Here is a 15,075-nt window from a genome sequence, read left to right as displayed (position 1 = left end):
CAATTACCAGGTAATGAAACTCAGGGGCAGCATAAAGGAGTAATTAACAAAAGAAGCAGTAGTGCCAGTGCAAGAGAAAACACGCCACACACTCAGTTAAGCTATTTTCACACTTGTATGTTCCCTTTTATCTCTAGAGTTTCTTGAAACACATACAAGATCTTCCCTTGCTTATTCAGCAATACTCAATCATCAGTTGTCTTATTTCTGGTTATCTTCATCACAGCAGAAGATGCATTCCTTATATTGCCAAGAATGGCAACATGCATTGATGGTGATCATTAACACTGTGGAATATAGCAGTAGTATATCTGGATATGCATTTAATAGAGATAATTAATAAATAAATACCATAAATCAGTGCAGCACTGGCCAAGGATGACTGTGGGTTCCCATCTTGTCCCCCAAAAGCTTTGAGCAGCTCTGCATTAACATTGCCAATGAGCACCTTCAGCAGTTCTTCGTGCACCATGTCTTCAAGCTGGAACAAGAGGAATACCATGCAGAGAACATTACCTGGAGTAACATTGACTTCACTGATAACCGCCAGGCTTTGGAAGTCATCGCACTCAAGCCTATGAATATCATCTCCCTCATTGATGAAGAGAGCAAGTTCCCAAAGGTAAATTTCTGGTTTCACTTGTCACGCCTGGCTTTGCACACAGCTCACAGGTAACACTTCACTTTGCACACAGAAAAGTGCAAAAATGGCTTTTGGATACATTAGGAGAGGCAATGTCTTCTCCTCACAGAGGTTCCTTTTAAATTAGCTCTCTATACCTCATACCTCACTGTTGAAACTCTTACAACTGTCCCAGCCAGGGAAGGAAGGATCCCTACTGCTATTTGTTTGCTGAGCATAGACCAATGTTGGGAGGGAATCTGCTTAATTGTCCTTTTTTGCCTGTATTTGTTTCTAGGGCACAGATGCCACAATGCTCGTAAAAATCAATTCCCACCATGGCAAAAGTAAAGTCTACATCCCACCTAAGAGTGTTCATGACACCAAGTTTGGCATCAACCACTTTGCTGGGGTCGTATTTTACGAATCAAAAGGTGAGCCTATCTCTGCTGGATACGGAGGGTGAAGAGAAGGGCATGAACTGGATGTAGTTCACTCCAGGGTAGCATTGATCTGAAGTCAGATCAGGAGGTCAGGAGGATTACACTAAACTAATCTGCAAGTTACTGTAAATGAAGTGGATTTTAACTAGAGAGAGTGGCACTAGAGCCAGCAGGGTGCAGAGGTGACAAGCTGATTTTGTTTCCATCCTATAGACTTCCTGGAGAAGAATCGGGACACACTGAGTGCTAATGTAATGCAAGTGGTTCACTCCTCTAAAAACAAATTCCTGAGAGAGATTTTCCAGGTGGAAACGACCCCACCTAGTCTGGGACGTGGGACCATCCGGCATCTTGGAGCTGACCAGGCCTACAAGGTTGGCTTACTGGCGCTGGGCTGCAGAAATGATTTCTCCTCATTTATAAAGCTCTGAATGTTCTTGACCTCCTCTTTCTTTTGCACTGTCTCTGAAAATCCCCATCCCTTTCATTCAACTCATTCCTGCAAAGGAGTCTGCTGGAAAAGTCAGGGTCTGATCATGCTGTAAACAAGGGTAATGTCAGTCCCATCTCCCAGGACGGCATCCCTGGACATCTGTGTGGACACAAAAGAATGAGCTGTGCTACCTCCCTGCATGTTGTCATCAACTGAATGGGTCTGCTGTGTCTGCCTGGGCATCCATACTGCAGCCACATCTGCAGGAGGGGTGTAAATTAATAGGAGGAAACCAGTTCCAAGGTTCATTGGAATAGGACAAGTCACCAGGCAGAGATCCCTCTGCAAAGCCGGTCCCTGTCCAGAAGCCAGCAGCTAAACTGGTGCCATACTGCAGATGTGGCCAGTCTGCTGGGACCATAACACCAAGGGGTCTGACTGGAGAACTGGCAGGTTGGCCCTGGCCTTTTCTTTCTTGCAAAGGGCTGACAGCTAGTACAAAGGAGCAAAAGCTGTGCTGTCACAGATACTGTCTCCTGCTCCCAATGACAGCTGTAGACAGGCTCACTGCCCTGCTTACTGCTGCAACTTTAGCTCTCCTTCCTGGCCCAGAGACTTTGAGACAAAGTTCACAGAATCATCTGTGCCTTGTGGTGTAAGGAGCCTTGTCTCATGCATAGTGAAAATGAGGTTGTAAAGCACAGTGGACTGAAAACAGAATGGGGCAGAGTTCAAGTTCTCTGTCCTGCTGCAACTTTCACATTCCTTGGTTTCTGACCATTCAAGTATGCAGTGTTATCATTGTGTGAAGATACTTTTGCTTATAGTGTTTACATCTTCGAGTTTTGCTGTCAGAGTACAGAACAGTTGGCTTGCAATCTTACCTGTTATCTGTCTATCTCCTGGCACTGTTTTCTGATCCTGTCCTTTCTTCCTCAGTCTTTTTCCCAATGTGGCTTTCTGCTGTCCAGAACATCTGGCCATGGACAGGTAAACATCCTGGGGGGGAGCAGAATGTCAGAAGTGGTACAAGCAGCAACAGAGGCTTAGCATCTCTTACATGCATGAATACCTTCAGATCAAATATCTGCATTGCTCTAATTCTCTAATGGTTTTTGTCTCTACAAAGAAGGTTGTGTTTAGGGAAAAAACCAAACACAACAACAACTCATTTCCTTCCATTTAGAAAGTACAGTAGCATATCAAGAAAGGATATGCTAAATGTGGGCTACTGCCCATTTCAACATGCACAGAAGTTAGCAGAAACACCCCTATTAATTTCTAGGCCACCACTGGGAAGCCTAAGAAATAGGCTACAGAAAAGAACAGTGAATGAAGTGCCACAAAAAACTTTGCTGTGCTGAGGTCTCAGAGTCGCTGTCCTGACAGGCCAGGGGAGAAAAGTCACCACCATCTCAACCACAAATTCAGCTTTAACGTTACAGATGCGAGACCATGAGTGCACAGGCTCCAGGCTTTGCAGCCATCCCACTGGTTTACAAGGACAGCAGAAAGGCCTCTGAGATCTGAAAGTGCAAATTGCTTTTAACTCTTATACAGCTTAAACATTTATATGTGTTACCATAGCTACTTCAAACAGATGATTGCTAGCGCTAAGATGCATCCGAGCTGCTGTGAGACTTTCCAAAGAGCTGTTTACCAAAGGCATGACCGTTTAGTCGCCGGAGGGCAGCATTGCCCTGTAGTTAAGGCAGGAGGTGCGCACTTGAGCGTTAAAAAGCAGACTAAATGTAAGAGCCAGCAGGATGAGGAACCGTAAAGTGCAGCAAATGGAAGTGAGGGAAAGCACCGGGCTTTTAACTATTTACTTGTAAAAAAACCCAACCCAAACGAAACAAAGCGCAACCCAGCAAAGCCCCCCAACCAACCAACCAACCCAGCTGCATTGTGCTGTAATGATTAGCTGTAATTCATTAGATTAATGAATGTGCTTGTATGTAGAAGGCCAGTGAAGTGCTTTTGTTACTTGGAATCTGCACTGTTCTCACCTTAAGTTAATGTGCCCTTAAAACGTATTAGGAGGTAGAGGCTTAGGCCTACTGTGGTGATCAGTGTGAAAAAAGACATAGGTGGAGCTGTGCTTTCAGAAGAGCTGGGGAAGGCAGAAGCTAACTGCAGTCCAATGCAATCCCTCTAAGGTTACACTATTGCAACTGGGAGCAATAGTCAACCTGGGAGCAGTGAGACAAAGCATTTTATATGCAGCCATAAATAAGAGTAGCTCTTACCTTATCCTCCAGTAAAAGTTTTCCTTTTTACTGCTTACTGTAGTATCAGCAAGCAAGACAATACTAATCACTAAGGAATGAGCTGCTCTGGATCTTTAGCATTCCTAGTTAGCTACGCTCTGGCAGGAAAGCGCCTTGCCTGAAGGTTATTATTGCTTTGGGAGTAGCTGTTTCTCATCAAGCTTTCAGGCACACACCCGTGAATAATAGCTTGGCACCCAGGCCCTACACTAAATGCAACCTCGGCTGGAAGAGACAGGCCAATCTGAGCTCACATGGGTGGAATTTCTTCCACCACAGCTACCCCCACTGCTAGAACTTGGTGCCCAACAGGCGAAAGAGCTCAGCTGGCTTTCTGTGCAAAGCTAAACCCGAATTTGTAAGATGCACATGACCCATTTAGCTCCCATGTAGGTAAGTAATTCTTTTTTGGGCAGTTATGAGATCCTGTTACATTGTACAGAAACGCAGCGATTTATTACCTGGATCTAAGGGTGAATGATGTAGCAGTCAGCATGTTCTCACTCTTCAGGGTTTGGATACCACCAAACGGCTCTCAACTCTGGGAGGACAGTTCAAGCAATCCCTGGAAAAACTGATGAAAATCCTTGAGCAGTGCCAGCCTTACTTCATCCGCTGCATCAAGCCAAACGACTACAAGAAACCACTGGTAATGTTTTAACAACATGAGCTCTTTTCTTCAGTAAACTTTTCAATGAGAAGAAACTGTCAGTTGCTGTGCAGCACTCTGTATCTGTCCTTCAGCCACGAAGAGCTGCGGTACAGGCTATTACTGCAATAAAAAGAGCGGTAGGATATAGCAATCCTAACTTACAAAAACATCTCTAAGAAACATCATAGAGTAATAGATGGCAAAAATGCACGTGTGTATTCCTGAGAGGAGCTGTAGAAGCCTTTCCTGTAAAGATAAAGACAAAACTGGAGAGTTTCTAGTCCTTCAACAAGGGGACAAATGGAAAACACTAGGATGCAACAATGACTATATGATGAAATAACCTGAGAGAGAACAGGAGAGCTATTGGTGTTTAAAAGAGAGGTGGTGTGGCTTAATTTGACACTACAGGAGGAGTGAGTCTGCAATGAGGGGTTTTGGCTGCAACTCAGGAATTCATGACCCAGTTCTACACCAAAACCTTGCACGGTGTTGCTCAAGTGAGTTAATAATTTTTGAAGTACTGCACGTGGTTTAGCGAACCTATTTTTAATTTGCATTACAAGAAACTAGGAGCATGCATGCTGTGCTTTCAGTGTTAAGTGTCCTCTTTGTCTGCTTTCTCTTTCAGTTGTTCGACAGGCAGCTGTGTATCAAACAGCTGCGATATTCAGGGATGATGGAGACCATTCAGATCAGGAAAGCTGGCTTCCCAGTTCGCTACAGCTTTGAGGAGTTCTTTGACAGATACAGAGTTCTCCTGCCGTGGTCTCTTCGACAGCAGGTGTGTAAGCAAAAACTGGGTTTAGGGCTAATACAACTTTTCCTGAGGGATCTTGAGTCTTTCCTACAGTACAAGGTTCTTGGATTACTGCTGGCACAGTTGAGACAGCTCTCATCACATGAACTGTAGCTAAATACCTACATACTCACTTGGACCTTTGCTGAAACGGCAGAGGTGCTTTTAGGTCCAGCTATCCTTGACCTGCTCCACACGGACATCCCAGGCAGGGTGGCATCTCCATTGCCCTCAGATGTTTTTCTGTAATTGCACACTCTTCCTTGTACCTGAACTCCTGAATGTTTGGCCATGCATTCATGTTCCTCCTTTTCTTGCCCATTTGAGCCGAACCACTCTTGTTCATTATCCTGTCAGCCCAGAGGTCTGTAAGACCTCATCTGTTTCTGTTCTTTGCCCTTTGAAATGCAGGGCAATAGATACTTACATAGATACTGTGTTTCACACCCAAGCCCTAACATGATGATGCTTTTGCACATCAGCTGAAGAATGATGCTCGACAGAGCTCTATCAGCATCTCTGAAGCAGTGCTGGGCAAGCATGAAAGCTGGCAAGCTGGAAAGACCAAGATGTTCCTAAAAGTAAGTAAAAAGGACAGTTTATTGTCTCTTCTCCTGAAAAACTGGGTGCTTCACAGTAGAGCTTGACCTGCTTGTGCAAGAGTGGAGACTCAGCAGGCCTGAGTCAGAGTTTTATAAACTCCCTTGAATCTGAGGCTTGATCTTTGTTCCTGAAGGCTAAGTAATTTAATGGACATGGCTTAGTGTAGGAGAGGCTGGTCCTGTTCCTGTGCTACAGTACTGCAGCTGAAACAGCACAATGCAATGTATTGGTCTCTGCTCAGGCCTTGAGCATGAAAAAGAACTAGACACCAGCGCACTGCTGCAGGGGACCTCCTTGCCCATAGCATATCCCCAGGGGCAAAGACCATCTTACTGCAGGCAGATTCTCTACTTGTTTATGGCTATAGCCAGAGATGGTGTGGTCAGGTGGTGTGAACTCTTCCTACTGCAGTTCCATAAATGCATTTTAATCACAGCTTGCTTGATGATTTTGAGCCTCTTTCAGACAATGTGTCCAGTTTTCACAAGTCCTGGGGGTGTCCGCTTAACTGCCATATCCACACTTTCTTTTTAACAGGATCATCATGATACAGTATTGGAGCTTCGACGCCAAAATATACTCACAGATAAGGTTCTTCTTATCCAGAAGGTGATGAGAGGATTGAAGGACAGGTCAGTGATCTTACAGAAGGGAATTTGCTTTGGTTCGAAGCAGTAATCTTTGTTTAACACACTCTAAGAAGCATTTTTGAGTAAGAATCCGTATCTTCCACTAGCCCTAAATTCAGTGCCTGTCATATTAACAGTGTATCTATGCAGACGTTGCACAAAACATTTGTCCTGGCTCAGCTTCTTTATTTTCATGATGCTTTTCAAAATGCAGGGCTGTGTGTGACATGACATGAGGAGGAAAGGCTGGAAGGAGGATTTGCACTTAATACTTCTAGTAAACAGTAGGCATCTGGAAAGAAGGAAATCCCAATGGAATCTGTGTCCCCCTCAGAGACAGAACTCTCTTATGTAGAATGCTTCTTTGATACAAGACACAGGAAAGAATCAGATAGAAACGAGCTCTGTAGCAAAGATGCACAATTTGTCTGGTTTTGTTTCAGATATTTGCAGAAGTGAAATTTAGTCACTATCAAGTAAATGTCCTCATTAAATGCTTTACATCATCATTTGTACATAGTAATCTTGCATCCCCCAACCAGAACCATGATATAGGACTGAAACTTGGCTTGATTTAGAAATATTCCTGACAGTAGAGAAGCAAGATCTAACAAACATGACATAAATGCCCCAAAGCTTCCCCCTTTTCCCAAACCCTGCCTGCTATCTAACAGAGACCACCTCTCCCTAAAAGCCTCACCTGATTTTTAGCTTTAAATCATCAGAGCTATGTGCCATTTCTGACAGCCACAGGGTGATAGACAGCTTTTACCATGGGAAGTTCACGGGCAGTGATGAGACTGGGAAGCAAGTGGCCATCAAATGGGGAAGTTAACTTATCCTGGCTTGATATAGGGCCTTTTAAGAGTAACCCCACCACAGCACTGATTTTGGTCTGCAGTTGCTATGAGTATTTTTGCAACATTAAGGGCAAGGTCAGCTCAGATGTATCAAGGTAGATTAGTAATACTTCTATCTTCTCCTTTCTACTAGCAAATGGATAACAAAGCGAATAGGAAAACACTTTGTGAGCTCAACTGATTCATGGTGCTGCTTCACTTGCAGAATGAGCTGAGCCTAGGTGAAATCTCCTAAGGCCTTTATTTACAGAAAAGGTCAGGCAAAAAGGTCAGTCTATTCTGTCCTTTCTATGAGCACGGAGAACACGTAAGCAGACAAAATGTTTGAGTATAATTGTGCTCATGTGATGCAGAAGTATCTAACCAGACTAATGCTTCTGCTGCAACATAATACTTTTCTTGGGCTGCTCAGAAGCAGGAAGAACAGCCCTTGCTGAGCTTCAAACTTGCCCTGGCAAGATGTCTACTAATATTGAGCTAGTTAGTTTAACAATAGTGTTCCTGGCTCTAGTGTTCCTAGACAGGAGACAAGGCTGAGATCAGAGTGTAGACATCTCATAAAAGAAAAAAACCCACCACCTTATTCTTTATTATTATCATAAGAAGCAGCAGAAATAACCTATTACTTGTCACCTCACCTGCCTCCCTGCTTAGGAAACAATTTCTGAAACAGAGGAAGTCTGCTGTAGCCATTCAGTCAGCCTGGCGAGGCTACTGCTGCCGGAAGGATTTCAGAATGGTAAGATGCAGGTGTATATATAAATATATATATATGCACATACTTGTGTGTGTGTGTTTGGATATTATGCCCTGCCAGACTGAGTGGAGTATTAGGAATGAAGATATTCACAACTGAAGGGAAGACAGGCAAGATGGCAGGATGTAAAGGATGTAAAGCCCATGGAGGGCTCTGGGACCTCTTAAGATTTGCTGAAGCTGTGACCTTTCTGGTGAAAGAGTAACCAAACTAACCTCTGGCAGGCTTGACTCAGGCACCTTGCCGTATGAGTGATCTCACACTTCTTCTAGTCAGGAGTCCAAGGCTAGCGTTTGCGCATCAATGTGATACAACTCCTGTCTGAAGAGCCAGGCTGCTGTCCTGCACTCTGCCCCATCCTCTTGGGATTGACACACCCATCTCTCCAAGGACCAGCATTTTATTCCCTTCCTCCCGTTCACTTGGCTTCATTTCTGCTTCCTTCCTTCCCTTGTCATAACCCCAAGCTATCATTATCACTTCCTGGAGCCACTCCCTAGAATAGGTCCCCGAAACAACTCTATATACTAGATTTAAAGCCAGCCTCAGTGGTTTTGAACCATAATCACTTCTTTCTTCTCCACCTCCTTACAGGTTATGCTGGGTTTTGGGCGCCTGCAGGCTCTCTACAGGAGCCGGCAGCTTGCTAAACAGTATGAAGCAACTCGGACTCGTATCATCAGGCTTCAAGCCATGTGCCGTGGTTATCTAATGCGTCAAAAGGTAGCAGAGCAGAAGAAAGCTGTATGTGTTATACAGGCATATGCAAGGGGCATGTTTGCTCGACGACTCTACCAGGGGATGAAGAAGCAGGTATGCTCACAGATACCTTGTGAACACGTTTCTGCGAAGTCCTGGTAGAGACTTCATGAACAGCAAGTGTTGCCATAGCATAAGACTGGAGATTTATTTTGGGATGTTTTATTTTGAGCTCCTGTCAAGTATGAAAGCAGTTTTAAGCAGACTGATCTTGTTTACACTTGCTTTCTGTGTTTGTTATCCCATATCAAAACTTCACTGACAGAGCTGGGATGTTTTTGACAGAAGGCAGGACAAAACATAAGATGTGCATGCGTATCAGTCACTCCTGCAAGGGAAGATCGATTTCTACAGCAAGGCCCGATAATGTCCCTTAGGGATCCACTCACAGGGGAATCCTAATGTGTCTTGCTATGTGCTGCCAGAAAAAAATCCTATATTTACTATCTTGGTGGTCCACAGCACATGGGAGAACTTTGTACGGTTTCCTTTCTGTATTAATGCCAGTTTGAAGAAGGAAGCCAGTTTGCTGATTTCTGCCTGTGGCCTGTTCCCTAAGATGCTAAATCCAGAACTGAGTCCCTGCTGTGGCAAAGTCCTGGTGTGAACAGCTTGTTAATGGCAGAAGAGAGACAGCTGAGCAGTTGTGGTAGCTGTCACAGAATGATCCTGTTGTTCACAGAACACAGGCAAGGTGGAAGCCAGGAATATTCACTTGGAAGAAGAGAAACATCTCATCCAAGTCCTTGGACCAGCAAGGGAAGAAGCTATGAGATCAGAAAAGGTAGGTGTGTTGGCGGAGGAGCACTGAATGCTGTGTTCTCTGGCTGAGAAGAGCCTGCCCGGCTCACACCTGGGCACTTGCACATCTATATTTTAATAAAGAGGAGACACAATTGTAGATCTATTTGTAATGATGCTTTAGAAATGGGACAAGGAAACACATGCACATTTCTGTTTGCAGTATGAGCTGCCACTTCAGCCAAACATGCACAGTGCTATTACAGTCCCCTGACATGAAACGTTTTTAAACTTTAGATAATATTGGGGTTTCTGCTGTCAGGGATTCTGTGGTTTTCTTCTATCATTTCTTCTTGATAAAGGTCTTGAAAAATGGCACATCATTACCAATAGGCCAACAGTTCATAAAGACAGCTCTAAGAGCAAAGCCCTGCTGCTGATGTGCTAGTTCTTTGTGAGCCCTTGGCACAAGCAACTTTTGCCTTCGTGTTCCAACACTGCACTAACAGAGCTGAACCTCACTGTTAGAACACCTTTGTAATAGCGTTTCATCCTCTCACCCATTCACTCTAGCAGAATGCCTAAACAGCTTCTATGTTTAAAGGAACACCTGGCTGCTCTGGAGAGAGAGAAGGCAGAAGCAAGACAAAGGAGGAATGTTCTCGCCACTAAACCAGCAAATGATGATGTTATCAGCGACCAAGAAATGGTGGACAAAATTTTTGGGTTTTTACCTTCTATGATTGGAGGCCAAGAAGGACAAGCTCCTCTGGGCTTTGAGGTACAGAGCTGCAGACTGGTAATGGGTCATGTCCATCCCTTGCGTAAGTCCGTTCATTGCTGGAATTCCATCAGTGGTCATTTTTGTTTAATGAACTTCTGTACAGTGAAAGAATCACCCAAATTAGCCATCCAGACAGTCTTTTTGGGATGTGCTTTCAGAGGTCAATTTTCAAAAGGTTTTGGTCATATGCATTTTGGGGACTGTGTGTCTTCAAAAGCTACTGCACTATTGTTTCTTTGGCCCATCAGACCCCCACCAAATAGTGCATTTTGGCACCAAGCACATGTTCTGCTGACAGTGCTTTCAGTGATTTTCCAGTGAACCAAGCTGGAAATGCATGGCCCAGCTTATCCCATGTTCTTAAAAGCAAAATGTTGAGATAATACCGGTCCTAACAGCCGTGGAGGATGGAACTGGGTAGGGAGAGGTAGGCAGAATAGAAGGGTCTTGGCTAGTGTAGGATGCGAGCAGTGAGAGCACCTAGATTTTCCATCAGCAATGAGGACAATGAGAACAAGGAAGGTCGTATAGAATGGATGCATCTTAGAAGGACAAATTCTGAGCCCAAATCATCCGTTGGTAGCAGCTGAAAATGGCTTTGGGGTCTCTGGGGTTAGCTGGGAAGCCAAATTCTGGAGGACCTATGGCCAAGAAAAGAAAAAGGAAAGGAAAAAGAAAGAAGAATGTAAAATAAGAATATCAGAGTACAGGGAAACAAAATATGTTTCTTCCTCATGTTCTGCACAGGACTTGGAAACAGAGCCGAACAAGCTGGATGAGGTAGACCTGGACATGGTTCCCATGAGTGTGGAGCTAGAAGAGGAAGCTGATGGCTTGGAAGAGTACACCTTCCCCAAGTTTGCAGCTACCTATTTCCAGGGGTCTTCTACACATACACATATCCGGAGGCAGCTGCGGCACCCACTACTCTACCATGATGACAAGGATAACATCCTGGTATCTTGCTCCTTCTTGTTGTTAAACTTGCTTTCTCCACAGCCTTTACTTTTACATCTCTCTTCATCCTTGAGTCCCCTGTCTCTGGCACAGCCCTGGGAACCAGAGACTTTAAAGCCAGTCAGATAGTCCTGAGCATTTGTATGGAAGTAGTAGTTCCCATCAGCACTTTTTGGCACTTTGCAAGCAGGAATTTGGCACAGATACCTGCCCAAACCAAGATCTCTGGTAACCTTTAGTCTGCCTAAAGAGGGAACCCTGAGCTTTGTTTTGATTTCTCCAGTTAGCCTTTGAGGGCAAAAACAGACTGGAAAGAAGCATCAGAGCTCACCCATCTCTCTGCTCTTGTTAAGGTTGCTGGTCTGTGAGTTAAGACAAAAGGGGGAGGCCCAGGCCTCCAGTATTCCCACTGAACCACAGGGGGATTGAAGAGGGGATTTCTTGATGCTAACACAGCCTTGCAGAATGGAGGCTCCCATGTTGCAAAAACTTCACTATCTTTCTAGAACTTTCTAGTTCTGGGCATGAGAGCTCCTGGAAGAGTTCACTGCACTGCTTATCTGTCCAGGGAGGTAAATGCAGAGTGCAGTTCAGCCAAGATTTCTTCACCTCAACTCCAGCCACAGCACACCTGCAAGGTGCCTGTAAAGGGCATGGTGAGGACTCAGCAGTCACAGGGCAAATATGACATTCCCACTAGAACTGCATCCTCTTCCTTTAGCAGAGAGTGTTGTGAACGTTGCTCTCGTGCTGTTTGACATGAAAGTAAACTCCTGTTGTAAACAGCAGGAGGAGATGGGAATTCAAACAACTTGTACTGGGTAAAGGCTGAAAATGCTTTTATCTAAATCTAAACAGGCAGAAACGGCATGAGGCCATTGGTTCTGCTGGCAGTGTCTGACTGTGCTTTCTGCCACTACAGGCTTCTCTGGTTGTGTGGGCTATCATCTTGAGATTCATGGGGGACCTGCCAGAGCCAGCACTGTTTGCCAAGAATGCCAGCACCAAGAGCGGCTCCGTGATGACACAAATATATGATACATTCGGCAGGAAAAACCAGGTGCAGTTCAGGAATGACAGCCCAGATATGGTGAGAGGAGCAGGTTGTGTTCGTATTTTCATTTCCTTTCTTTGGCTTCTGTGCTGTTCTAACCAAGAATGAGAAAAGCAAAGAAACCTTTTCGTGCTACTGTACTTGAAATGCTAGAAGTGCAAAAGGGCCCTGACAGTCCTGGAAGGACAACACAGCAGGAGGGGACAAAACAGAAACATTTCCAACCTGAGCATCTTTCTGCCCTTAAGGAATCATTTTTGCTGTGCATTAAACTAACTTCCTATAATGCTAATGTGTGTTGTAGAGAGAAGGCAGAAAGGATAACAAGATTTCAAAGGGGATCTCTTCCCTGAAGCTGAAACGGACATCCAAGTTGACAGGAAAGGTAAGAGATGGAAATAAATTGCTTCCCCTAAGTCTCCTTGCCTGGAACCCTGTCTTCAGTAGATGTTATGTGACAGCAACCTGCAAGCTGGGAACTTGTGCCCCTGCCAAGCCAGCCCAGCCCTGCGTACAGGATACATGCTACACTGTTCTTTTGAAACCATCCCCATGTGCACTGCTATCATTCATTCTCTGGTAGATGAACTCCATCCCTTCCTGCTGGAGAGTGACCCCTGAACACAATTTATAATTGAGAATTGTAGGTATTACAGAACGCTTTGCCCAAAGCCCTGAGCAGACTGAGAACACCATGTGCTAAGGGCTGTACAGGACAGCACAAGAAAGTTCTACCCACTACTAGTGCTGTAACGCTTCATTTTATAAGTCAGCTTGAGAAGGAAGGGGGAAATATGGCCTGTTCCAAACTGCTCCTCTGCTGAGCAGGAAGAGTTTTATCCAGGATGGTCGACAAGGAATGTCCCTCAAGTGTGGGAGAGCTGCTTGGTAAGAGGGGAGGTTTCTAGGGCACTCTGGGGTTCTGTTTGGTTTTCTTCAGGTGACAGACCAGCTGAGAGCTGGAGAAGAGGCCTTCCAAGAGGACAACTCAATCTCTGAGAGGCCTATGTCCAACCTAGAGAAAGTGCACTTCATTATTGGCAACGCAATCCTGCGTCCTGCCATCAGGTAGGAAATCTGTACCTCCTTTCTGGGACCAGGCACCCATCACATCAATGAAGTCCAGCATCCCCTTTCTACAGCTCCGGGGCATTTTCCAAATGCTGGAATGACTCTCATTTATCTCTGGGGATTCCTGACTGAAAGCCCAAGCTGATCACATAGAACCCAGACTGTAGGGCACACACCTCTTTGGAGGATGGTTCACTTTCATAAGAGGGGGCAGATACGACTCCCTTACTGCCTTTTCTGGCATCTTCATGTCGTAGTTTAGGTCAGGTGCCTCCACATACAGCTTTCTGAATACCCCACAAACAGGCAATGGGGCTCAGGGCTGGAACCCAAAACCACCTGAAGATGGAGCAGCCCTAGTATGAGGGACAAGAAACGCTCAGAAGAGTAATACGGAGTTCAGGTACACTTAGGTGGATGAGAGGTGTTCATAACCTCAGTTTCCCAATAGCCTGTTGCTGAGCCCTCAAGCAATGTCCCCAAATCGGAGACAGTTTTAAGATCTGGCTTGCTAAGTACATCAGCCACTAGGAAAAGAAATCCTGCTTACAAGTGGTGTGAGGCTGGACCTTAGGCTAAGCGCGGTGTGAAGACAAGACAGGAGCTAGCTGGTTCTGACCTAACCCTGTGAATTCTCTCCTCCATTCTAGCTTATGCCACACTTTTCTGTAACAAAGCCCATAGGGACAGGCCCTGCTTTGACCACAGCCATAAAGCTGGATTCCTCTCTCTATAGTTGCTTTGTTTCGGTCAAGATGCTCCCCAAAGAAGATCCCCAGCTGGCAAAAATTGCCTTCAATCAATGTATCACACAGGCTAAGTGTTTACTCCCTCAGTCTTTGTTTCATCATATGTCCTATCTGGAAACGAAAACCTCATCCGCCTTTTGTCCTCGCACATCAGACCTGCCAAATGTGTGTTCCAAAAGTCCAGAAAGTTCAAGATTAGTTTTCACAGTATCACAGTATGCTAGAGACTGGAAGGGACCCCAAAAGATCATCTAGTCCAATCCCCCTGCCAGAGCAGGAACACCTAGATAAGGTTACACAGGAATGTGTCCAGGCGGGTTTTGAATGTCTCCAGAGAAGGAGACTTCACAACCTCCCTGGGCAGCCTGTTCCAGTGTTCTGTCACCCTCACTGAGAAGAAGTTTCTTCTCAAGTTTAAGTGGAACCTCTTGTGTTCCAGTTTGTACCCATTACCCCTTGTCCTATCATTGTTTGCCATTGAGAAGAGCCTGGCTCCATCCTCGTGACACTCCCCCTTTATATATTTATATACACTAATAAGGTCCCCCCGCAGTCTCCTCTTCTCCAAACTATAGAGACCCAGCTCCCTCAGCCTTTCCTCATAAGGGAGATGCTCCACTCCCTTAATCATCTTAGCTGCCCTGCGCTGGACTCTCTCCAGCAGGTCCCTGTCCTTCTTGAACTGAGGGGCCCAGAACTGGACACAATATTCCAGATGCGGTCTCACCAGGGCAGAGTAGAGGGGAAGGAGGACCTCTCTCAACCTACTGACCACCCCCCTTCTAATACACCCCAGGATGCCATTGGCCTTCTTGGCCACAAGGGCACAGTGTTGGCTCATGGTCATCCTGCCGTCCACTAGGACCCCCAGGTCCCTCTCCCCTACACTGCT

The 15,075-nt window shown here is 45.3% G+C and overlaps 1 protein-coding gene across 1 annotated transcript in view; it reads left to right on the top strand.

Annotated features, from left to right (window-relative positions):
• MYO7B (myosin VIIB) overlaps positions 1 to 15,075 on the top strand; it is a gene marked incomplete at both ends in the record, with an annotated part of 47,433 nt that overhangs the window by 11,096 nt on the left and 21,262 nt on the right. The window contains 15 exons of the mRNA XM_080623928.1: positions 412 to 622; positions 921 to 1,056; positions 1,279 to 1,439; positions 4,280 to 4,417; positions 5,052 to 5,204; positions 5,702 to 5,800; positions 6,360 to 6,454; positions 7,966 to 8,050; positions 8,663 to 8,881; positions 9,510 to 9,611; positions 10,173 to 10,349; positions 11,100 to 11,309; positions 12,232 to 12,399; positions 12,668 to 12,748; positions 13,304 to 13,431. Coding sequence (XP_080480054.1) covers positions 412 to 622; positions 921 to 1,056; positions 1,279 to 1,439; positions 4,280 to 4,417; positions 5,052 to 5,204; positions 5,702 to 5,800; positions 6,360 to 6,454; positions 7,966 to 8,050; positions 8,663 to 8,881; positions 9,510 to 9,611; positions 10,173 to 10,349; positions 11,100 to 11,309; positions 12,232 to 12,399; positions 12,668 to 12,748; positions 13,304 to 13,431 — 2,163 coding nt within the window. The remainder of the gene's footprint in view (positions 1 to 411; positions 623 to 920; positions 1,057 to 1,278; positions 1,440 to 4,279; positions 4,418 to 5,051; positions 5,205 to 5,701; positions 5,801 to 6,359; positions 6,455 to 7,965; positions 8,051 to 8,662; positions 8,882 to 9,509; positions 9,612 to 10,172; positions 10,350 to 11,099; positions 11,310 to 12,231; positions 12,400 to 12,667; positions 12,749 to 13,303; positions 13,432 to 15,075) is intronic.

The sequence above is a fragment of the Psittacula echo genome (genome assembly GCF_963264785.1).
Source record: "Psittacula echo genome assembly, chromosome: 7".
Taxonomy (NCBI): domain Eukaryota; kingdom Metazoa; phylum Chordata; class Aves; order Psittaciformes; family Psittacidae; genus Psittacula; species Psittacula echo.
This window is presented reverse-complemented; position numbering and strand designations above follow the sequence as displayed.